The sequence below is a fragment of the Conger conger genome, chromosome 11, assembly GCF_963514075.1.
Source record: "Conger conger chromosome 11, fConCon1.1, whole genome shotgun sequence".
In the NCBI taxonomy this organism is placed as follows: domain Eukaryota; kingdom Metazoa; phylum Chordata; class Actinopteri; order Anguilliformes; family Congridae; genus Conger; species Conger conger.
The window spans coordinates 3,325,632-3,351,821 of record NC_083770.1 but is presented as its reverse complement, the minus strand read 5'-3'; the positions used below and the strand labels follow the sequence as shown (position 1 = coordinate 3,351,821).

The 26,190-nt window shown below is 41.4% G+C and overlaps 1 protein-coding gene across 1 annotated transcript; it reads left to right on the top strand.

Annotated features, from left to right (window-relative positions):
• Positions 1-388: 388 nt before the first annotated feature.
• LOC133140034 (FYN-binding protein 1) lies at positions 389-25,974 on the top strand. The gene is made up of 19 exons (XM_061259553.1): positions 389-454; positions 5,596-5,720; positions 5,839-6,795; positions 7,330-7,444; positions 10,244-10,317; positions 10,523-10,545; positions 11,996-12,042; positions 12,435-12,561; positions 14,575-14,734; positions 16,385-16,523; positions 16,872-16,891; positions 17,139-17,202; positions 17,742-17,836; positions 18,463-18,523; positions 19,159-19,258; positions 21,675-21,837; positions 21,959-21,992; positions 25,158-25,186; positions 25,331-25,974. Exons 3-19 carry the CDS (start codon positions 5,871-5,873, stop codon positions 25,351-25,353), a joined length of 2,199 nt encoding a protein of 732 aa, XP_061115537.1. The 5' UTR covers positions 389-454; positions 5,596-5,720; positions 5,839-5,870; the 3' UTR covers positions 25,354-25,974.
• The last annotated feature ends 216 nt before the right edge of the window (positions 25,975-26,190 follow it).

Sequence of the window (26,190 nt, the reverse complement as noted above, 5' to 3'; positions counted from 1 at the left end):
CTGCTCACCACAATTGTACAGAGTGCTGTGTTACTGTAGCCTTTCTGTCAGCTCAAACCAGTCTGGCCATTCTCCGTTGACCTCTCTCACTAACAAGGCCTTTCCCGTCCACAGAACTGCTGCTCACTGGATGTTTTTTTAAAATATTTTTTTTATAGACCATTCTGAGTAAATTCTAGAGACTGTTTTGTGTGGAAATCCCAGGAGGTCAGCAGTTACAGAAATACTCAAAGCAGCCCATCTGGCTCCAACAATCATGCCACAGTTGAAATCACTGAGGTGCCATTTCTTCCCCATTCTGATGGTTGATGTGAACATGAACTGAAACTCCTGTCCCGTATCTGCATTTTAGGTTTTGTATGTTTGTACGTTTCACTAACCTACAGAATTGTTTCTGAATTTGTATCCATTTGTTTTGAAATGTGTCCATTTTCAGTGTAGTTCCTCCACCATGGTGAGTATGCTTTGTGTTTTTCTCATCGCCTTGTTTCACAGATCACTCGACATAATGGAGCGTCCCCAGGGCTGAGAAACCCTGGCCTGTAGTTTGGAGATTTGGGGAAATTAATGTCCATTTGACTGAAAGGGATATGTGTTTTGTACCATCTAAATGCCTCCACAGGAGGGTTTTGCAGCAGAACCTGTACAAGTTGAATTTTTAAATTTTAGTGTAGGGGTGTCAAACTCCAGTGTTGGAGGGCCGCAGTGTCTGCTGGTGTTTGTGGTTTCCTTTCAATCAGCAGCCAATTAAGGTCTTGAGAACAAGGAGTGTGGACTCTAGCCAATGAAAGACTGAGAAATGTATCTCTCGTGCTGAAACACCAAAAACCAGCAGACACTGCAGTCCTCCAAGACTGGAGTTTGGCACCCCTGCTTTAGTGTAATAAGCAATTGCATCTAATTTTATTTGATGTCTTATTATGAAATCTTTCCAGCCTTATAAAATTGGATTGCATATTGATTAAATTCACTATGGAGGAATTGCAAGGATTTTAGGTTAATGGTACATTCACAAATTACAATTGATCCGGAATATCCATTAAATTTTGGCTACTTACCCCCTGTAATTACTAATTAATACAAAATTAGCACAAAACACTATAAAATACCAGTCAAAAAGAAACCTCAGGACTAAAATAAAAACACCTTCAAAACTGACACCAACTCTAAAAATGGGGAGCAAGAGAAAAACAGCTGTTTTTTTTTTTTTTTTTTGGTTACTTTTGTCTAATATTCATCTTTTGATCTGAAATCCAAATGCCTTAAGTATTGCAAAAAGAAGAAATTTCACTCCACTTTTACCATGCTTTAGGAGGGCACTGTACACTCTGAAAGCTACCGCCTGGTTGTGTGATTCAGCACTCTGATTAACAGCTCATTGCCCATATGCTAAATGTCTGTAAAAATCATATTTTTTGATTAGTATGCTCTATTAAATGAAACATAGAATATAGAAAACATTTATTCTGAAATTACCTATTGTACCTTTGAATACCTTATTTCTGCATAAATTAACAACATGAGATGGAAATTGCATCTGAAAGGGGAGAAGGGGCGACGGATGTTGGACTCTCAGATACCTTTACCACCTCCCTTTACCATGTTGCTCATTCTCTTCCCGTGTGATACCTGCTTCCCAGCAGACAACAAAATCACATAACACACTCGCTGCCGGTGTTCTAAAACATAAACAGTCTTGAATGATGAGCTAGACACCCTTCTCAGCTCCTTCCCTGAGGATGGCACCCCTCTGATTCTCCTTGGAGACTTCAACATCCACCTAGAAGCCTCCCAGTCTGCTGCCTTCCTACCGCTAATCCACTCCTTCGGCCTCTCCCTGCAACACTCTCCTCCAACCCACAAGGCGGGCAATGTCCTAGACCTTGTCTTTGTAAGGAACTGCTCATGCTCCGATTTCACGGTTACCCCTCTGCATACATCTGATCACCACTTCATCTCATTCTCCCTCCCTCTTCCTCCCCATCCTTCTCCCCCTCCTCCCACCCACACTTCCTCAGCCCGCCATAACCTCTCACCCTCTTCTTTTGCCAGCACCATCACCGCCTCACTCCCCCCTCTCGAATCCTTCTCCAAACTCCCCGCTGACTCTGCATCTGCCACCCTCCTTTCATCTCTCTCCTCCGCCTTTGACTCTCTCTGTCCCCCTGTCTCAAAACCACCTCGCACATCCCCTCCCAGTCCTTGGATATCTGACACCCTCCGTACCTCCAGGGCCAGCCTCCGCGCAGCGGAGAGGAAGTGGGGGAAATCCAGAGACGCTTCCGACCTCATGACTTACCAGTCTCTCCTGGCGGCATTCTCTTCCGATGTCACTGCCGCCAAAGCAAAATACTATCAAACGCAAATTCAGAACTCTGCTTCTAACCCCCGGAAACCTTTCTCCATTTTCTCCTCTCTCCTCAACGCACCGCCTCCTCCTCCTCAGTCCTCCTTCGCTGCTGATGACTTTGCTGATTTCTTCGATGAGAAGGTCACAGTCATCCGCAGATCCTTTACAACCACCGCCCCCCTCACTGTGCCCTTCCCCCCCTCTAGGCCCATCCCTTCCTTTTCCACTTTCTCCCCCCTTACGGACTCTGATGTTTCTCAACTCCTGCTCTGCCACCGCCCTACAACCTGTGCCCTTGACCCTATCCCCTCTTCTCTTCTCCAAACTATCACACCTGACATTCTCCCATTTGTCACCTCCCTTGTCAACTCCTCCCTGTCTTCCGGCTGTTTTCCGGCATCCTCCAAGAGGGCCCACATCACTCCGCTGCTAAAAAAGCCTACCCTGGATCCCTCCATCATCCAGAACTACCGCCCGGTATCTCTTCTTCCTTTCCTTTCTAAAACTATAGAACGAGCCGCTTCTACTCAACTTTCTTCCTTCTTTTCTAACAACAACCTGCTAGACCCCCATCAGTCTGGCTTCAGATCGGGCCACTCGACAGAGACTGCGCTCCTCTCCGTCAGTGAGTCACTTCATGCCGCACGAGCAGCCTCCCTCTCCTCTATCCTCATTCTTCTAGATCTCTCTGCTGCCTTCGACACTGTGGATCACTCCATCCTCCTGTCTGCCCTGTCAGCAACGGGCATCTGTGGCACAGCCCTGGACTGGATTGAGTCCTACCTCTCTGGTCGCTCCTTCCAGGTTGCCTGGGCTGGTTCGGTATCGACACCTCGGCCCCTCGCCACAGGAGTTCCCCAGGGCTCAGTCCTTGGCCCACTTCTTTTTTCTCTCTACACTCGCTCCCTTGGCCCTGTGATCACTGCACATGGGCTATCCTACCACTGCTATGCGGACGATACCCAACTCTTCGTCTCGTTCCCGCCGTCTGATACGCAGGTTTCAGCCCGTATCTCTGCTTGCCTGAGGGACATCCAGAGCTGGATGGACAACCACCATCTAAAGCTCAACCCAGGTAAAACTGAAATGATATTCATCCCTGCTAATACCTCTCCCCATCTGGATCTCTCCATTTCTCTCGGGGATACCACACTCACGCCGTCACCCAGTGCAAGGAACCTCGGCGTGGTGATGGACAGCAGACTGTCCCTTTCCGAGAACATTGCGGCGGTGACCCGGTCTTGCAGGTTCTTCCTATACAACATACGGAGAATCCGCCCCTTTCTGACCCCCTACTCGACCCAGCTCCTGGTCCAAGCGATGGTTCTGTCCCACCTGGACTACTGCAATTCCCTCTTGGCTGGCCTCCCAGCGTCCGCCATCAGACCCCTCCAACTCATCCAGAATGCAGCAGCTCGTCTGGTCTTCAACCTTCCCAAATACTCACACGTCACCCCCCTGCTTACTTCCCTCCACTGGCTGCCTGTCATGGCTCGCATCAAATTCAAAACATTGGTGCTAGCCTTCCAAGCAGTTAAAGGGTCTTCCCCAGCTTATCTGCAAAAAATCATCAGACCCTACACCCCTGCCAGACCTCTTCGTTCAGCCTCCACAGGCCGCTTGGCACCTCCCCCTCTCAGAACCTCCACCTCACGCTCACGACTACTGTCTGTTCTGGCTCCACGGTGGTGGAACGAACTCCCCGTTGAGGTCAGAACTATAGAATCTCTCCCCACCTTCAAGCGCAAGCTGAAGACGCACCTCTTCAAGCAGCACCTCTCCCCATCCCTCCCTACCTCCCTGTGAACCTTAATTGTTGTCTCTGTGACTTGCTTTGTGTATCGGTATTTTTAGTTGGCTAGGGAAGCAGTGTTTGGATAGTTAACTTTGGTGACTTTTGCTCTGTTTGTTTGTTTGTTTGTTCAAAAAAAATAAAATAAAATAAAATAAAAATAGCCCCTTGTCCTTATCTTTGTTGTACAGGTAGCAGTTGAAATTGTACTTACCTCTAGGGTCTTTCAGCGAACTTATCCCTGGTTATGGGTATGCACTTTGTTGTACGTCGCTCTGGATAAGAGCGTCTGCCAAATGGCAATAATGTAATGTAATGAATGTTACAGGCAGAAGCTGAATCAAGATGTCCGCTTGTTGCTTGTTGCTTTATCCACCACTAAATTGTTGCAAAGAACAGCGTCCATTTTGTACCATTCTTCAGCTAAGGCGGGGAGGGATGTCTCTGTTTCTCTCAAATGTTTTATTTGTATTTTCATCTTTGCACATCTATTTAGGCATGGGTATATTTTTAGTATAACATAAGGTATTGGCGAGAACAGGCAATTCAGCCCAGCAGTGCTCGCTTTTTCCTGCCCCTAAGTGTACCTTCTGCCTAGTTTGCCTAAAAGCTAAAGAGAATCTAACACCGTATCAAGCCTGGTCTTGAAAACTCCCAATGTTTTTGGCTCCACTACATGTACAGGCGAGCTGTTCCACACATTGACCACTCTGTGTGGGGAAAAAAACGTCCTACTATCTGTTTGAAACTGTATTCTAGGTAAAAAAGTAATGAGTGTTATGAGAATATTTACAAACGGGTTGCATGTCATGCATTCACATTTGGGTGTTGAGCAGACGGTTTTATCCAGAGACACTTACAGTGTTTTGATGCATTTGTATGTTTTTCTGAAGTATTTCAGGTTAACCACCATTCTCCAGGGTGCAAAGGCAATGTCCTGTCTAGGAAGTAAACCCATGTTCTGTGACTATTGTTCTAAACTTCTGCATCCTTGTAGTGTGAGTGTTACATTTTTCATGCCAGTGTGCTGATAGTAGAGGCATTTATGTCACTAGATTTGTACAGATAAGGATTTAATTATGTAATGCGGAAAAATGCTCTGTGCTATTACCAGCCAAGTTCACACTGTCAGCCATCATTGACCTTGAATGTATTGGACACGTACCAATATAACAGTGGAATCTGTTTGTTGATGCATTGTCTGTTGTGAGCTCAAATTAACCGGAGAATGACCATGTAGAATGACCTTGCATACCTTACTGGTTTCAGTGAAGTTACAACAAAGATTCCTGAGGTTTGGTGTCAAACCCAGCAGGGTCTTAAACAGTTCACAACATAATTGATGTTGTATCTGGTCATTGTAATTTGAAGCCTTGTGCTGAAATGACATACCCCTTCCTGTTTAGAAGTGATATTTTTATTTCTGTGTTTCCTGTGTGTGTTGTTCATGCAGCAGTTGCACAAGTGAGATGTTGGTGTTGCACAGATCCTATAAGGGACTGCCTCCGAGAAAGGCATGGTTAGCCAGTCTGTGGTTGGACCAGAGGCACTGAGAGATAAGAATCATCAAATAAAAAGGTAGGAAGTTATGTTTTGACCATAGAGAAAAGAATACTGATGTGCTTCGTAAAGCTTGGTGTACACACCCACACGCCCTCACATACATATATCCCCTCTTCCTCATCCTTTGTTTCAGTCTTCTTCTCTCGCTGCTCAGAAGCAGCGGCCATGGCACGCTTCACCCCAGGAGCCAGCATGCTGGAGGACATCAGGAAGGGGAGTGCCGGTCTGGCTGTGTGCCCCACGCCGTCCCCCCTACCCTCCCTGCAGTCCAGAAGAGCGGCTCTGGAGAACAAGCTGGCGGGGGGCCTGGCATCCGGCGCCCTGGACCCCAAGCCCAATTTCCCTAAGATCAGCAGCAGCAGCCCCACGGTGGAGAGCAGCGTGCAGGGATTCCCCAAATCCAGAGCCCTAGTGAACAGAATTGAAATTGCCAAGCAGGACCAGAACCCCCCTTTGAACAAGCAGCAGCCCTTCAGGCAAAAACCCCTGGAGCCGTCTGAGGACAATAAGCCGAAACCACCTCCCAGCAAACCCCAGCTGAAGAAGCCTTCGGCAGACAACATCCTCTTGGACACCAAGCAGTCCCTTCCCAAACCGTCCTACATCAAGCCCCCTGCCATCTCAGAGCGATCCAAGAGTGAGGATGCCGGGAGCACCAATGTACCAGCTTCCCCCAAAATCCCTCTTCTCCCCAAGCAGAAGAGCTCCGCTATGATGATACAGTCCAAAGGGGGTACAGGGGAATCTGCTGGGTTTAAGCCCCATACAAGTTTGGGTCCGAGGTTCTCCGGTTCACATACTGCTCAGGTCGCTTTGATGAAGGATGGCTGTGAAGCCGCTGATGATGCTGGGAGGGAGGGAGGCGTCAGACCCCCCTTGGCTCAAAAACCCTTGGCTGCACAGAATCATGGCTTTGTGAAGAGGCCCCTGGGGTCCACATCTGGGAAAGAAGAGAACAGTGACCCCACTGCACCAAAAAAGAAATCTCTGCCCGGTATTTTTCTTCTTGGGAGTCCCCCTTCCAAGCCAAGTCGGCCACCCAATGTCAGCCTTGGAAAGTTCCAGAAGGGTGCAGATTCGGTGAATGATGGTGAGTCGCTTCTACTGTTCAGTATGGGAAGGGAGGTATACATGGGACTAGTTATAAGATAAACTACTCATGTCAGAAAAATGTATACTTTCAGTGTACACAAGTGTTCTTCAAGTATACTGTATCACGACAAAGGCTTTGTGCATATTTGGGAGATAATGCATGGATGTTCTAATATAATATGAAGGTCTCTGTTCACTGCTTTTATTATCACATTTTGCATAATTTCTGTTTTGTCCAATTTAAGAAAAGAAAAGTAAAACGTATTACTTTAAAATGGTCCGACATGCCAAGCATGCACTGAGGAGATAAGCTTTAGCAAGTGCCTCATGCTTTCGCTACATTTACAGTTCGGTTCCCTGTTTGGCTTCTCGAATTTGTCACATAGCTCCAACACTGTACCCTGAGAAGTTCCTCTTTCACACAGGTTAAACTAACAGAAGTGAAAGGAGCAGAGGAAATTTGACTACACAGTGGGTGATTTATTTGCTTGATTTTAGGATATGAATTCTTGTCTGTATTTATTTCCATTAGACCCTGGGATAAAGAAAGGAGGGCCTCCCCCGGTCCCAGCCTCCCGCCCTGGCGACTGCGTGGCAAACCCCTTGCCCCCTGGCCAAAGCCTCCCCCATCGATGCTCTGAAGCCATGTAAGTGCCCACCCAAATGTGTGTGTCAGTACTAATCAACCATACACTTAATGAGGCTAAAACACAATGTGTGTGTCAGTACTAAACAACCACACACTTAATGAGGCTAAAACACAATGTGTGTGTCAGTACTAAACAACCATACACTTAATGAGGCTAAAACTCAATGTGTGTGTCAGTACTAATCAACCATACACTTAATGAGGCTAAAACACAATGTGTGTGTCAGTACTAAACAACCACACACTTAATGAGGCTAAAACACAATGTGTGTGTCAGTACTAAACAACCATACACTTAATGAGGCTAAAACTCAATGTGTGTATCAGTACTAAACAACCACACACTTAATGAGGCTAAAACTCAATGTGTGTGTCAGTACTAAACAACCACACACTTAATGAGGCTGAAACTCAATGTGTGTGTCAGTACTAAACAACCATACACTTAATGAGGCTAAAACTCAATGTGTGTGTCAGTACTAAACAACCACACACTTAATGAGGCTAAAACTCAATGTGTGTGTCAGTACTAAACAACCACACACTTAATGAGGCTGAAACTCAATGTGTGTGTCAGTACTAAACAACCACACACTTAATGAGGCTAAAACACAATGTGTGTGTCAGTACTAAACAACCATACACTTAATGAGGCTAAAACACAATGTGTGTGTCAGTACTAAACAACCATACACTTAATGAGGCTAAAACACATCGGAAATGCTGTTAAATACTGCCCATAAGTATTTGGACAGAGGTACAATTTCAGCTGTTTTGCCTCTGTACTCCAGCACATTTGATTTTAAATAAAACAATGGGTCTTATGCAAGAACATTTTCATATTCTTATATTTCTCTTACTTTTGTCGTACAAAGGGCTCATACGATTGTGCTGCGTCTGATTCAACAAACGCACCTAATTTCAGACAACTGTCCTAAAAGAGGTCTGGTATAATACAGTATATACAGTCCTGCGGGTGGGCTCTGTTGAATAGATGGCCAATGGGATTACCAAGAGCAGGGGACGACTGAGACTGTGGCTCATTCTTTGTAAAACATAATAACCGCTGGACCGTTGATAAACTTTGTCTTTTTCCTCCTAAACAGTCCACTAAAATAAGTTTCTGAAAATATTTGAGGCAAGAAATAAGTAATGCAGTTGCTGAATCTGGATTCATATTTGATCTGCAAGGTGTTGCTGTAAGGTGTATTTCACTTTGAAGGAGGTAGGCTACTGATTCCTATAGGCATCAAGTCTTTATGCTAAGCTAACACGTGATGCTAACATGGAAATTGAGCCAGTGAATGCACAAAAATGTAAATGAAATCGAACATCTCTTTTAAGTCTGGAAGTCGGAAAAAAGGGGAAAAAAGGCATATTTCCCAAAATGCTGCCGTGTTTCCTACAATGATCGCTCAACATGGATGTAAATTCCCCAAAATTAAAGCTGACAGTCTGGTAATATGTGCACATTCATTGTTTTATTTCAAATTCAATGTGCTGGAGTAGAGGCAAAACAAAAAAAATAGCCCCAGTATTTTTGCAATTAAATGTATGCATATAATTCACAAGCTGAATCTTAGGGTAAATGCTAACAATTGACAGAGATGTCCTCTTTAGTGATGACTCATTTAAGCCCAGGCTTGGTTCGAGTTCATACTTCGTCAGTTTTGCCCTGAATTGGCAGTTCCTGTGTGGTGTGGCTTTGCCTCACACCCAGTTCTTAGTTCTTCTTGATCGCAAGGATGACTTCCTCTTAACTTTACACAATTTATTTTGTCGATTTATTGTATACAATAAATGTCCAGTGTTAATTCAACTCTAACGGAGTACACATGAATCCAACAGGGACCATATATACTGTAGGAGTTGAATTAATACTGAAACCTTTACTGTCTATATTATAAACCTATTCCATGAACAGCAAAAGAGAAAAGTATTTTTCTTCAGTCATTGCTTTTGTTGAAGCTCAATGCTCTTTAAGTTCTACTGATCTGTCTCAAGTATCTCCAGTGCTGCTAATATAGCCATGTTATGTTTTATGAGTGTGTACATATTTATAGTATTTGTTTATTAATTATACAAACAAATGTCAGTTTATATATTGTGCTGGCTCTTCTTACCTCGAATGCAGTAGTCTTGGATTGCATGCATCATAGGAAATAGGTCCAACCAAAGACAAGATTGAACATATTTTAATAATAATTGCTTAATATCACTGTACACTAGGGTTGCCACCTGTCCTGGATTCTCCGGGACTGTCCCAATTTTTGTTGTCTGTCCTGGAAGAAATAATGAAATGAAATGTCCCGGAATCTACGTATTTTCGAGTGTTGCATACATTAGTGTTGCTTAATGAAATGTAGACAGCGTATCCAGTGTTCGTTCCTAAATGTAATGTAAGAAATGGTGCAGAGACGTTATTAACCTTCACAAATTACACTCTTTATTTGTGTAATGAAAGAGGAATTGACGCCAAGCACAAGGTAGTTGCGCACCACATTCCTTCATGCTCACGCACCCTCGAGAGCGATTGACAGTCTTACTCAGTTTGCCAGTTTCGTATGTGTCCAGGATTTTTACAGGACTGAGGTGGCAACCCTACTGTACACGCTGCTTTTTAATTCATTGCTGTGTATTTATATGTATATATATGTGTGTGTGTGTGTGTGTATATATATATATATATATATATATGTGTATATATGCCAGCCATTTTGAAGCTTGCAGGTCATCAGAAACTTCTGTAAATATGTACAATATTTTTCTTCACACAAAAAAAACTGTTATTGCACAGACCCCAGCCTGACGTGGATGACAACTATGATGATGTTGGGGTGCTGAGCCATCCTCCACCCTTGCCTTCTGGAGGTAAATGCATACTGGACCCTTTTCTGAGAGAAGCCATGCCTATTTTTTAATAAACTGGTATTACCACATTTGGAAATGGTTTTGATCTTCGCCTTTTTAACCATTCAGGACACCAGACAGACTGAGTGATAATGAGCTAAATGTGAAATTACTTGTTTTAATGTTTTAATTGAGGCTCATTTTAACTCTTGTCTTTACTTTTTAGTGCCGTCTGCGCAGAAAATAGAGGTAAGGCATTTCAGCAAAAACATTATTTTGGATTAGAAATATCTCTTTGTAGTGTAATGACCATTTGTTATAATTAGAATGATAAAATTTGAATTATAAAGAATCTGTCAGGTTCTGTGTTTTTCTGTTATCTGTGTGATGTAAAGTCCCCAGAATCTTTGCCTTTTGTTACAGGCTTACCATAGCCTGTTTTCAGTTTCATTCCCTCATTCATTTGTTCCACCTGTTCTGTGTGTGTTTTCTGTGCTCACACTCAGGTCCTTGTTTTCTCTCTCACCCTATGACGTGTCTCCGCCTTCCACCCCTTATATGTATCTCCTTCCTGTCATGTGTCTCACTTGTTTCTCATTGTCCTTTGTCAGTGTAAGCCTGCCCGTGTCTTTTGTTGTGAGTTCCTCTGATTTCGCAATTGTTGGATTCCTGTCCCCCTGTTCTAGCTTCCACTTCTCTTACCAACTTACCATAAGATTCCCCTTACGCCTTACTAACACTCCACTTCCACTTGCCCTACCTGTTGGGTTTCTGTTTAGTTTTTGAATATTTGGATTTTTTTGACCTCTGTCCAGCTTAATTGCATTTGGATTCTTGGATAATGTTCTCTGCACCATTGCCCTGATTCTGGACTGACTACCCACTATGAACTTTTGCCTGCCGTTTGATTATGCCCTTGCCTCTGATTCACCTGTTTGAACTGGATACTGACCACTGCCTACCTTCTGGTTCACCATGATTAAAGTCTGCTGTTTCCACTGTGCCTGAGTCTGTGCTTGGCTCTTCTGTCCTGCGCGCTGACACCCTCCTCTGTTCTGGAATATTGCATTAATGCTTGACAGCCATTTCATCACAGTCAAACCACTGGGTAACTGTTCATACTCTTTGAATAGTGCAATTTTCATCTTAAAAGATATGTACTGTGTACTGCATAATATGTACAGTATATGTAAAATAACATTTGGAGTATTTGGAATAAAATGTACATTAGTTTTAGAATACTTCATGATGAAATCTTTTTTTTCTATGTTTCAATACTATCAGTAGAAGATATAATTTAACAATTTTGTACAATATAACTCACTACGTGTATATTATAAATATATGCAGCTTTATTTGCTCATATTGTGTTTCAATGATTGTATTGGTACAGTATGTGTAAAGCAGTGGTGATGCAGAGACAAAAATCTCATTTGAAAACAAAATTGTGTAAATGATCACTTCCTTTTGAAAGTTCCATGTTTAAAATGCTGCTTCACTACAATAATTACTGGCACTTATTAGAGTATTAAAATCAGGAGTAAGTAAATCTTCTCATAAGCTCAACATGTATCACAGAATGTAGAAATCAAAACACAAATTTTAGGAGCGATATGTGTATAATCTTAACCTGCAATGTTTTTTCTTCTCAGTACTGCAATTACTACATGTCAGTTATTTGTTTCCTCTCATTTAAAAGGAGACTGACAGTGATGAGGAGATCTATGAGGATTTAGACGAAAGTTGGTGAGAGATTAAATCGTTCCACTTTTAAATGTTTCAGACAGACAACACATCTTGCTTTTAACTGCCACATTGTGCGCCTGTGGGCCACAAATGTCCCTGGTCCAGAAAAAAACACAAACTGTTGCTTTGTTTTCATGCGTCCAGGGACATGGCCCGATATGAGACTAGCTGGCCAGGATGCTCTCCTGGAAGGACTGTATCAGAGGTGCGTTCAAGATCGCAAACGTTCGCGGCAAAGAACAGAAAAAAGTTTTAATACATTCGCGAACGTTAGCTAACGTTAGCTAATGTTTGCGATGTTGAACGTACCTCAGGTTTGCAACAGAAGAAAATGTGCCTAAGCTAGACTTCACTGACCACAATAGCAATACCGATGGCTGTACTACAAACAGGGCTTCAACGGACACAAAAGAAAAAGCGAAGAAGAACACGAAAGAAGAGAAGAAACGACTAGAACAGGAGAAGAGGGAACAAAAAGAAAGAGAGAAGAAAGATCTGGATATCAGGAAGAGATTTAAGGTGAGCCAGATGGGGACTAAGGATTTTCCTCCTTAGTTCATGCTTTTGTCATTATCACTGAAATGTATAGAATAACTGGTAAATAACTATGTAATAGCTTGGTGTATATGTACAGTCCCCTCCAAAATTATTGAAGCATCAAGGCCAATTCCTTTGTTTTTGCAATACACTGAATACATTTGGGGTTGAGATATAAAGATGAACACGAGACAAGAGTTCACAATTTCAGTTTTTATTTCCAGGTATCTACACCTAGATGTGTTAAACTACTTAGAACATAGCACCATGTCAGACCATCCAATTTTTAGGTGAGCAAAAGTATTGGAACAGAGTATTTAAGTAAAGAGAAAATTGCAAAAAATGCATTCTTCTTTTGTGATGCTTTTCCAGGCTTTTACTGCAGCCTCTTTCAGTTGCTGTTTATTTATTTTTTTCCCCTTCAATCTTAAGTCTTCAGGAGGTGAAATGCATGCTCAATTGGGCTAAGGTCTGTTGATTGACTTGATTGACCTTTATCTCCTTAATGAAGCCCTTTCTTGTGTTGGCAGTGTGTTTTTGGTCATTGTCTTGCTGCATGATGAAGTTCCTCCCAATTAGTTTGGACGCATTTCTCCGTAAGTTGGCAGACAGAATGTTGTACACTTCTGAATTCATCCTGCTTCTACCATCATGAGTTACATCATCAATAAAGATTAGTGAGCCCACTCCAGAAGCAGCCAAACAAGCCCAAGCCATGACACTTCCACCACTGTGCTTCACAGATGAGCTTGTATGGTCTGGGTCATCAGTAGATCCCTACTTTCTCCATACTTTGGCCTTTTCATCACTTTGGTAGAGGTTAATCTTGGTCTCATCAGTCCATAAAACTTTGTTCCAGAACTTTTGTGACCCATCTCTGTACTTTGCAAATTGTAATCCCGCCTTCTGATTCTTACAACTGATGAGTGGATTGCATTTTATAGTGTGGTATAGCCTCTATATTGCTGCTCTCTAAGACTTCTTCGAACAGTTGATTGAGATACATTGACCGCTGCCCTGTGGAGATTGTTTGTGATGCCACTGACTGCCCTGTGGAGATTGTTTGTGATGCCACTGACTGATGTTTTGGGGTTTTTCTTCACAACTTCACAATGTTTCTGTATCCCCAATGCTTGTGCAATGGATTTCCCCTCAGCTTCAAAATGGCTTGCTTTTCTCCAAAAGACAGCTCTCTGGTCTTTATGTTGATTGATCTTCTAACACAAATGCAGTCTTCACAGGCAAAACCAAGAGTAGACATTCAGAACTATTTATTGTTTAACCAATCAATCTAACAGGACACATCTGGGCAACAAGAAACACCTGTCAGTCACTTGTTCCAATACTTTTGCTCACCTAAGAATAGGGTGGTCTGATACAAAAGGTGATATGTTCTAAGTTGTTTAACAAATCTTGAATAAAATACCAGGAAATAAAAGCTGAAATTCATGTACATCTTTTGACCTCAAACTCAATTGTCTTCACGGTTGCAGTTTGTTGCAGTTGCACACTGAGGACTGTGGTTCGATTCCCAGTCCTGCCATGGCCCAGTTTGCCCGGCTCATGTGGAGCGGCGTGATTGGCCGGCTCACGTGGAGCGGCGTGATTGGCCGGCTCACGTGGAGCGGCGTGATTGGCCGGCTCGCCGCTCCTAGGGTGGGACTGGGGTTGGATTGCCTCAGAATCATGGTGCCGCTGGAGATGATACGGCTTGGAGAAGGCATGTCATTCTCCAGGGATCCTCCGGGGAACGGGGTTGTAAGCAGTGTGTCCAAGTTAACGCAAAAATAATTGGATTAGATAGGGTACAATTGACTGCCAAATTTGTAGAAAAATTTAAAAATGAAAAACAAATAAAAGATAAAAAAAACTCAATTGGCTTCAGTGTAGAGCAAAAACAAAGGAATTGACCTTGCTGTTCCAATACCTTTGGAGGGAATGTATGTATGCATTTGTTTGTCTATTGATGTGTTTTATCTGTGTCTCTGTGTGCAGCTGTCAGGGCCAATCGAGGTGCTACACAAGGCAAATGTCCGGGTGGATTGCAAAGGGGGAAGGAATGACCTGACCGTAAAGCAAGGCCAAATCATTGAAATTGTCCGTGTTTTGGACAACCCAGGTGGCCGCTGGCTTGGCAGAGCACAGGATGGGTCCTGTAAGCAGCTCTTCTTCCTTCTTCCTCCCTTTTTTTGAGACACACGCACGTACGCACACAGACACACACACACACACACACACACACACACTCACACTCACATACGCACGTACACACACAGACACACACACACACACACTCACATACGCACGTACACACACAGACACACACACTCACATACGCACGTACGCACACAGACACACACACACACTCACGTACGCACACAGACACACACACACACTCACATACGCATGTACGCACACAGACACACACTCACACTCACATACGCACGTACGCACACAGACACACACACACTCACACACTCACATACGCACGTACGCACACAGACACACACACTCACTCACATACGCACGTACGCACACAGACACGCACACAGACACACACACACACACTCACACACTTACATACGCATGTACGCACACAGACACACACACACACACACACTCACACACTCACATACGCACGTACGCACACAGACACACACACACACTCACATACGCACACAGACACACACACACACACTCACATACGCACGTACGCACACAGACACACACACACACTCACGCACACAGACACACACACACACTCACATACGCACGTACGCACACAGACACACACACACTCACATACACACGTACGCACACAGACACACACACACACACACACACACTCACATACGCACGTACGCACACAGACACACACACACACACTCACATACGCACGTACGCACACAGACACAGACACACACACTCACTCACATACGCACGTACGCACACAGACACACACACACACACACTCACATACGCACGTACGCACACAGACACACACACACACAAACACTCACACACTCACAAACACTCACACACTCACATACGCACGTACGCACACAGACACACACACACACACTCACACACTCACATACGCACGTACGCACACAGACACACGCACTCACTCACATACGCACGTACGCACACAGACACACACACACACTCACACACTCACATACACACGTACGCACACAGACACACACACACACTCACATACGCACACAGACACACACACAGACACACACACACACTCACACACTCATTGATGTTTCGGAGATGGTCCAGGGGCACTATTTCAGGTGCAAAGAATGCAACACAGTACGAGGAAATCTTGGCAGAAAATCTGGTTGCCTCTACTTGGAAGCTGAGTCTTGGTCGTAAGACAAGCATACTGCAAGCATACATCAAACTCCACACAGAAATGGTTAAGTAAAAACAGCAACCATGATATGCAGTGACCATCTGTGTCTCCAGACTTAAATCCCATGAAAAACATGTGGTCTGAACTGAAGAGGGGGGTATTGGCCCAGGAGGTAAGAGCAGTCGTCTGGCATTTGGAGGGTTGCCGGTTCAATCCTGCTCTGGATTTGTCAAAGTGTCCCTGTGCAAGACAACTTAACCTCCAAACACTCCTGACGAGCTGGTTGGTGCCTTGCATGGCAGCCAATTGCCGCTGGTGTGCGAGTGTGTGTGTATGGGTGAATGAGAGGCATCAATTGTACTTCGTTGAACTGATTAATTGATTCCATTATTCATACAGTGCACATGCTCTTTCATGTATACCTCATCTTTAATGTTTTAGATGGCTATGTGAAGATTGAATCAGTAGAGATGGACTATGACAACCTAAGAAGGCAGCATCAGGGAGGGCCACTCCCAAGCAAAGAGAAGGAAAGTCCTGATCTGTACGACGATGTGGGGGTCCTGGACGATTTCAACAGGTGACGAAGAAACACGCTTACAGACCCTAAGACCTGGGGATGTGGGGATCTTCTTCTGCAGGGCTTTTGAAGCTAGCATGATAATTTGAATATGAATTATTACGGAAAAAGCATACAGGCCTGTTGGTGCTGATTGATTGTCTGCATTTTATGTAGAAGGCAGCAATGTGCTGTACCATAATGTTTAGGGAACTGGGCATGTAAATGTAAGGTTGTCAGTAGCATATCCAGATGGGGAATTGCTGTTGTACTCTTGAACATTGCACTTGTAAATATCCAACTGTTTGCAAAGTATGCAAGTTGCTTGTTTTAAATCTGTATTGAACCTGATGTGTCTTTATGTTTCAGTGGCCTTAAAGGTCAAGCAGGTAAGCTTTAAATGTATTATTCATGAACTATTATGACTGCTCTTTACAGCTTAAGAATCAGAACCAAGTAATATGTCTTTTTTTATTTAACTAAAAAATACTTGTCATTAATCCCCTTGGAAAGGCAGAAAATAAAATAAGATAATGAATTTGGCCCTTGGTTTAATGAGATGGGGAAGCTTTTTTTAAACAAACCGAGTGCATATACTGCATATATGGGAGCTGAAAAAAACCCTTTTCTTATCAGTGGCTACATCCATAATGCCAGAGGAGGATTCTGACTATGATGATCTCAATGACTTAAACCTGAGGTGAGACTTAAATAATATTATATCTGAATGCAATTTCCTGTGTGGTAGCATCTGTGTTGCTTAAGCATCTGCAATCCCAAGAGGGCACATCTGCACACCAAGAAGGTCCCTGGTTCAAATCCCTGTGTCTCTGTGCCAAAAGACACATACAGCAGAACACACAACTCAAGATAATGGCGATGCCAAAACTGCCCAGTGTTTCTGCCTCCATTACATGTACTGGCAAGCTGGCTATTCCATACATGTCCAAAGACATGCCAGTTGAACGGAATGGAGTGTATATATGCCCATAGGTGAATTAATGGCGTATGTGTGCTACGATGAATTGGAGACCTGTCCAGGATGTATCCCTGCCTCTCACCCAATGCATGGATACATATAAGTTATACACTTTCCTGCCTGACACTTTCCTGAATGACCTCACATGAAATGTGAAAGTGTCTCAAGCAATCGGTCAGAGTCGATACTTATTTTTTCATAATCAGTGCTCAAGTATATTATTAACGGAAAGACTGATTGTGTTTATCTGAAATCTTCAGACTACAGCTGCCGTCTTCGCCTCCTCCTCTTCTTTCTCCTCCTCTTCCTCACCCTCCTCCGCCACCACTTCTGGGCACTTTAGCAGGAAATAGCGGTAAGTCATTTTTACTCTTCATAATATGATAAGTACTATTCATTTAGAGTATTTTTTTGTGTGTCCTTATTTTGCTGCCTTGTAAATGAATAATTGGTGTTTAGCGGCCTGTAGCGTAGTGGTTAAGGTATGTGACTGGGACACACTAGGTCAGTGGTTCGATCCCCGGTGTAGCCGCAACAAGATCCACACAGCCTTGATCAAGGCCCTTCACTCTGCATTGTTGTCTCCTGCTTAGTCTAATCAACTGTACATCACTCTGGATAAGAGCATCTGCCAAATGGCATTAATGTAATGGCATAAATGTTTGGATTGATGCTTATTCCTAAGCCATTTAAGTGCCTTTGATGGGGGGGGAAAAAAGCATGTTGATGTGAAAATATTTTCAAAAGTATTATTTGTTGTTTCTTGGCTCTGCCTTTTATTGTATTTTTCAGAATAAAAAAGACTTCCAGAGATTTTAACTCAGACGTCCCATACAGGGGACAACATTTAATTGCCAGCTACCTGGCTGGGTCACGTTATTCATTAAGACAGGCTGTGTTGGCTGTAATCTGACTGTAAAGTTCTCCAGTGATGTTGAAATATTTTTAAAACGTTTTTCAAACACCCTCAAATCAAACCAGATAATGACATCTACGATGACGTGGACTCTGAAGGGTTCCCTCCAGCACCAAGAATCAGCAAGTATGTCCTTTCAGCACCGCTGTAGCTGTTATTAAAATCAAAGGTGGCATAACATTGTGGTAAAAGCAGCCGTTTTGCATGCTTTGTCAGACTATTGGAGCTGACTTCTCCTCTGGCTCCAAGCTAATCTTCTGGAGCGTGTAGTCTACCTCTGAGGTCATTTGTTACTTTGAGCTGACAATAGCACAGCGTGGACAGTGACGTTGTACATGATATGGAGAACATCGCATCAGGCCAAGTACATATTAGGAAAATGTAATATCAACAATGTAATGATTATTAGAATTATTTCGTCCGAAAATAATATCCCAATGTGGATTGTTTTTTTGATTTATTTACATATCTGCCCTTTCCCCCATTCAAAACTATTTTCACAATGTAACAATATTTAAAACATAAATACAATGATGCCATTTGGGGATTCTTCATGTTTGAGTGACATCTAGTGGATAGTAATATTATTGCAGGAATCACTTTGGGGGACTCCCAGGAAGCCTTATTCTGTCATTTCATCACCTGTTTGTCATGTTGTTCAAAGTGAAGGGGGTGAACTATCATCAGGAGCCACTTACTGCTGGACATTAGAAATGATATGTGGATCCTTTTTCTCATCTCTCAATCACATCTTTTCCTAGCCTCCCACAGATAACACCAAAATGGAAGGCAGAGGAGAGAGACCCTAAAAAACAGAAGAGGTTTGAGAAGGAGGAGAAAGAATTCAGAAAGAAGTTCAAGGTGAATTTTGTGACAACGAGCTAGCATAATGGACAGAGCCTGAAGACATTGTAGTTGATGAAGAACTACCCCATCATATATTTATTTTGATTTGCTCTAGCAGCTAGCTAACCAATGAATGCTACAAGCATGGAATCAGTTTATTTGATTAATTGAATGTGTATGTAAACATACACATTTGCCAACTCATTTACAGAAAATATGTATACCCTATGTAACATGTACCAGAAACAAAAGATTTGTGGTGCATAATTTGGAAATGGAATAAAGAAATTGGTTGGGTTATTCACTGACTGGGAAAAAAGAACAAAGTAAAGCCATTTAATGGGGTGTTTGGGCTGCATTTGCCTTGACATAGTGTATACCAGTGTGGAAAAACATAACACTGCTTTTCTATGCTTATTTAATGGTACTATCCCAGGAGTTCTGTTGTTACAGTGTGTCCCACGATTGTTTCTTTAGGATCAAATGTGGTGACCAAGGAACTCAGACATCAGGCCACAAACTATTTACTGCACACACATGGTTGAAGACTGATATTAAAGAAGGGGCTAGGTACCATTCAGGAATTTGAGACAAAATCAGAGCATGCACATACAGTGTACACAAAATATACACTAAAATACAAAACAATTACAAAACACCTTATGTTTATATAGTTTACCACTGAATATCTCAATTTCTAAGTCAAGAACCAACCCAGAATTTGTATATATCGACAGTCATTCAAATTTTCCCGAAACTGCACCCAGATGTCCTCAAGTGTCCCCAAATCTCTCCAAATACAAAACATCTGCATATCTTTGTCCAGGCACATGATCAGAGAAGCTTATTTTTTCTATTACAACATATTTTTTGATGCAAAATGTAAAGAAAATGAACCTTCACATGTGTTTTATTCACATATATGAGAGTAAGGCTTCATAACGCATCCCCAAAGTATACAAAAAGCTCTCCAAAAAGGCTTACTCAATCTAACACTTTAATAAATCTGCATCACATTTAAAATGGAACTGTATTTCAAAATTAGATTAACCAGAGCTCTGTTAGTCCCATTAGCCAGGACAATTACAGGTTTATCTATAGCAAGTCCTGTAATAACATCTGTATATATATTCTACTATGCGTACACAGCAATATTCCAAAACTGTCTGTCGCCTGAATATGACACATTATGCCTTGTTGGAGTGGGTAGGAAACCCCGTACAAGAAGTGTGCTATGTGTTACATTCGTTCGGTTCTGAAATGACCTAGCAATGCATTTACGAAACAATATCAAGTAGTTGAAGACTAAGGTATAGTCCCGGCAAAAACACAGTTCTCAAAAATGGCTGAACGGATTATGAAATAAACTTTGATGATAGTCAGAAAATAGTCATAGCTTCATAACCAGGTGGGGTCTTTGGTTCCATTAATATGTCGAATAATTTCCAAAACAACTTTTTCTTCTTATATTGGTTCACGATTTTTTGACAAGGAGAAATGGTATCAAGGATTGTTAGAATATGCCTTTTATTGTCCGAGTCTGTGACAAGGTGAGGGTTGTAAACTGTGAACATGGCTGAGGGGAGGCTAACGTTTTATTGCCCTGCTTTGCAAATAAGCGGCTGATGAGCATCTAAACTGCTGTTCTCACTCAGGGAGACTTTTTAACAATCTGGCAATACTGTTTTGCGGTTTTATTGTTTATCAGTTTTTTGTATGGTACAAATATGAACGCAACAATAATTTGAGATGTCGACAACTCAACCACAAAGAGGCAGAGTGGATGGGGTTAAACTACTGGGTGACTACTCATGCTCTGTTGACAGAGGCATTGTCAGCTTCAAACTTACCACTTTCTGGAGTAAATACTGTAAGTGCTTCAACAAGGTCAAGGTGATCACACCAACAACGCACTTTTGATATTGACCTTGACTTGAAAGAGTATTAGTGCAACAAAACCATTCTTGGAAAATGCACCCCACACGATTATAGAGCCAACATAGCCCTTTGTTTCCTTTATGTTTCTTCACAACCTTTTTCTTTAAATTCAGCCTTCTACGTTAATCCTTTTTATAAACCTGGTGCATAAGAATCAACACTGAAGAATATAGACTGTTTAGCTTGGCCACATGGTTTGGCAGCCATATTGGTAATGAGGGGGAAAAAAACACAAGAATGCAGTCAAACTAAACAATGTTGAAGATGTGATGGGTACACTCCGGGAAGTATCTGCCTCTGGCTGGCCACCGGCCGTTGGTAGCTGGAGTCGTCTTTTCCCGCCTACTGCATGAAATAATCTGATTCCATGACCTGTCCTCTGAACCAGCAAACTGATCTAAAATTACCTTTTAGATCAGTGACCGTTCCAATGTGATAGCTATTTTCTTTTCCCAAATGTCTTTATCTCTCCCATGACCTTTACCTTTGGCAGTTTGATGGTGAGATTCAGGTGTTCTACCAAGTGACCACCACATCCACGTTCACCACTAAGAAATGGGGGAGCAAAGACTTGCCACTAAAGCCAGGGGAGAAGATCGATGTCATCGTGAAGCCCAGCGACAACAAGCTGATTGGCAGGAACCAGGAGGGGAAAAGTGAGTCCCGGGTCATGAGACAGTGCCATTGTGCTGTTAGTCACTGAGAGAGCACTCTTTAAAGGGCCATATGCCATTAGGTTTCAGGCGTGGTGTAACATTTTCTCTTCTTGTCTTGCAGTTGGCTATGTTTCAATCAGCAACATCATAACTGAGTAAGTAAATCTCAAGCTGCATCATTTAAATTCACATTGTAATTTTAATGGACATTTCTTGACATGTAGGGGGAGACTTTGGATGGTCGTAACATTGGGTTAGTTATAACACCATCATTTTGACCAATAAGGGATGAGTTGTAATAATCACTATTGTTCAGACCCATATTCCCTTTTGAGTTCACATGAGAAGTTTGATGACCAGAAAAACTGATTTTGAGGTATACAATTCGCATTTTTGGTTTAGCAGTCCCATTATTGTAGGTTAAATGGTTTAACCCTATCCACTTGGCCCCCCATCAGCGACTCAAATTATCTCAAAAACAAAAAAAATGTGACGTAATAAAACCTAAAAACGGCGATGCCAGATTGTTAAAAACACTCCACAAGCGAGAACAGCTGCTTAGATGCTTATCAGCCTCTTATTTGCAAAGCAGGCCAATAAAACTCCAGCTTTTCCCTCACCACTGACTCAGACAATAAAAGGCATATTCTTGATACAATTTCTCTTTGTCAAAAAATGATGTTCTAATATAAGAACACAAATATACAATTCAGAAGATCATTTATCAAACATGAGCTGAACAAAATTGAGCCAAATCCTTCGGAAATGCATTTACACAAGTAATGTGGGATTTATCAAAGTTTTCAGTTTTCAAGATTTCAGTTTTTTTTAGGTTCCATACGCACTTCAGGAGTGGTCCCAGCTGTTCATATTGTGTTCATAAAGAGATACTGTGTTCATAAAGAGCACGGCTGTGAAGCATGTTTGCGCTATTATTATTCCATTAATTCATATTTTATTTTGATTTGAGTGGCAATATTATTTTAATAAGCCAATTGAATATTATAATCATTCATATAATATAAAACGCTATAAATAAATGTTGAATATAAAACTGGATTTAACATAACAATCCGGTAATCCTGATTAATTCATGCTTAAGTGGAGTTAAATTATATAAAACAAAGTTTGCTATGAATAGGGCATACAAGTCATAGCTTAGACCTTAATTTCTATGGCTGACTTCTCTTTCCATTACATTTACATTCATTGCTTCATTAGAAGATTTGGTGCATGGTGTAGCTGACTTTGGAAAGAGCACATGTTCAAAGACCAAGCCAGTTTCATTGGTGAGGTTCACAAGTACGTTCTGACCATATAGACTGTATAAAAATGGTTTATTCCAGTCCTATGTGGCAAATACATAGTTTATGTAGCCTATATAAACAGGCTAATTACCAACTAACTATGTTTTGATGGATGAAAAGAAGGAAGCTCGAACACATCATTTTGAGGCATAGAAGATGTTAAGTCCTAATTAAATTTTAATATACACTCAATATGCATTTTAATGTTTTCAAAGACTAGTTACAAAGTAGCTGGAGCACACACAGTAATATAATGATAAAAATCGGATCAAGTGTAGGCTACACAGCATTTTAAAGTTCTCATTTTTTTAAATTGCCTGAAATTTCTGTAACTTATATGGTATTTTAGGGGCATCAATTTATGCTAATCATAAGATTTGTGTGTGCTTTTTGTTTATGATTGATTGGTATTTAGCAACATACACACGTGGACAAGAGAAAATGGTGTCTCCTCTTGTTTGATAAATCCGGCAGAATTTGTTTGCTTTGTTTCCGATCCCACGTACATTTCGCACACATTATGAGTTATGAAAATATTGATAAATGAGGCCCTTTTTTTTCTTAGCTCACCTTTCTTGCATGTCCACCAGACATATTTCCGGTTTTGTAGAAATACAAGTTTGTTCTGCAAATTATTAGATACAGACATATTTATGGAACCAAATATCCCACCTCGTTATAAATATCTCATGAAGCTACAGTATTGTACAGTATTCATTTGGCAGAATAGTTAAAAACTGAATCAAATCAATATTTTTTGTGACCACCCTTCGGCTGTCCTGCAGTTCTATTAGACAATCAGCAGGGAGGTTGTTCCAAGCATGTTGGAGAACTTGCCACAGTTCTTCTGCAGACTTTGGTTGGGTCCTTGCTTCTGATCTCAGACAGCCTTGATTATGTAAAAAGTAGTCAATCCCTTACAGCAATGTTACTTTTTTAAATTAAATACAAAAATGTCTCTGTAAAATTAAATCTTTTGGAAAATGAATATTTGGAAATCTCAAATGTGTTCTTTTATACTAACATGCAAAAAGTAAACATATGTATATAATAAAACTTCTGCACAGTACTGTATGACTTACTATTATGAAAGTTTATTTCGGAATCCGTTCAGCCATTTTTGAGAACTATGTTTTTGCCGGGACTATATGTTAGCAAATGCCATCTTCGACTACTAGTTATTTTAGTGTAAATGCATTGCTAGGTCATTTCAGTACCATACTAATGTAAATGGCCCACTTCTTGTACGGGATTTCCTACCCTTTCCACCAAGGTATAATGTGTCATATTCAGGCGATGGACAGTTTAGGAATATTGCTGCGATCGCATAGCAGAATTAATATACAGACGTGGGTAAATGTGCAACTTGGCTATTGATAAACCTGTACTGGCTAACGGGCCTAACAGAGCTCTGGTTAACCTAATTTTAAAATACAGTTCCTTTGTGAATGTGATGCAGCTTGGTTAGAAATTATTTAGTGTCAGCTTTTTGGGCACTTTGGGCATGCGTTATAAAACCTTACTCTCATATATGTGAATAAAACACATGTGAAGGTTCATTTTCTTTACATTTTGTATCAAAAATATGTTTTAATAGAAAAATAAGTTTATTGATCATTCATGGGACCTGACAAAAAGATATGCAGATGTCTTGTATTTGGAGAGATTCGGGGACACTTGAGGACAACTGGGTGCAGGTTTGGGAAAACTCATGTGGAATTTGAATGCCTATTGATTAATTCATTTGAACACAACTGTACATGTTGTAGCAAAAAGTATTACAATCATCTCTGGTCTCCCCTGCACATAGGGCAAACACATAGTACAGTAGCATGACTGGAAATGTATGCATACACTTCAGTCCCATTGGATGTTTTGAGATAAAATGCTGACAACTGAGTTTTTTTCTTTCTTACTCGAATGCCATATGGAATGTTCTGTAAAGTGACTTAGTCTCTACCAATAGCTTTTTTTTGAGTCTCACTGTTAAAACTGATGTTTTACCTCAAACAGAGATGCTGATATTTATGATGGCGGTCAAGGTATGTTGTGACGTTATATGATATGAATATGAATTTTGCTTATAATGTAGTTGAATACGTTGAGTGGATTTATTTCTCAAGCAAATTAATTTAGACATTGAAAGGTACTCATGTTCTCTTTGATGTGTTCTTTATTTCTTGCAGGGTGTATCTACGACAATGACTGAGCAACTGTACTCCTCCCAAAAAAACAATTACTATATTTATATGTTATGTTCTTGACTATGTAATACTGTACCTGCAGTAACCGAAGAGTTGAAGCCCTGTGTTAAAATGAAACATAAAGCATTAATAAGGACCAATAATTCACATTTTTCTTGTTTTATATTTCTAATATACAACTGAACATTGTTCTGTACATTGCCTTATCTTGAGTTGTTGCCCTGTCAGAGTACACGGTAGGCTGACCTGTTAGGTGGCAACCATTATGAATAACATGAATGTGTAGTTGGGTGTACAATGTATAGTCGAGATATATGTTTATGCTCATTTTCCACATACAAAACTAAGTGAATCAGCATTAAAGAAGGAAGGAACAATGATATAATGCTTTGTTAAAATATTTTCATGTATATAATTAAGAGTTTGAATGTACATTTAGAAAAAAAGTTATCAATTTTATTTATTTGGCTACCAATGGAATCATATTTGTTATTAATCATAAAGACAGCCTTGCTGACTTAAGAGTGCAACAGTGATTCACTCATAGGTGACAAAATGGCAGTGAAATGCTTAGCTTTTCCGTGGTGAAAAATCCTGCTGCAGTAATAGTGTTACAACAAATTAACCATCACCTGGGACCGTTTTCTCTACTTTTACTACAGATTGGATAATGCTGATCCAGATAAGATCAAAATCTGGAGTTGCGGTGCTTTTAATGTTCCCCGATGTGGCCATCTGCTGGATAAATTATTTCATAGTCATTTGTCATTTGGTAACAAAAAAAAAAAAAATGTGAGAAATAAAGGTTCACCACAGCATTTCTCATTGCCTCTCCAGCTGGC

Bases quoted from the DNA above. Each gene is read 5' to 3' on its own strand.
- LOC133140034 (XM_061259553.1), top strand. From the start codon at position 5,871: ATGGCACGCTTCACCCCAGGAGCCAGCATGCTGGAGGACATCAGGAAG. The intron at 12,043-12,434 runs GTGAGAGATTAA...TACTACAAACAG, and splicing joins GAGGATTTAGACGAAAGTTG to GGCTTCAACGGACACAAAAG. The intron at 19,259-21,674 runs GTGAATTTTGTG...TACCTTTGGCAG, and splicing joins AATTCAGAAAGAAGTTCAAG to TTTGATGGTGAGATTCAGGT.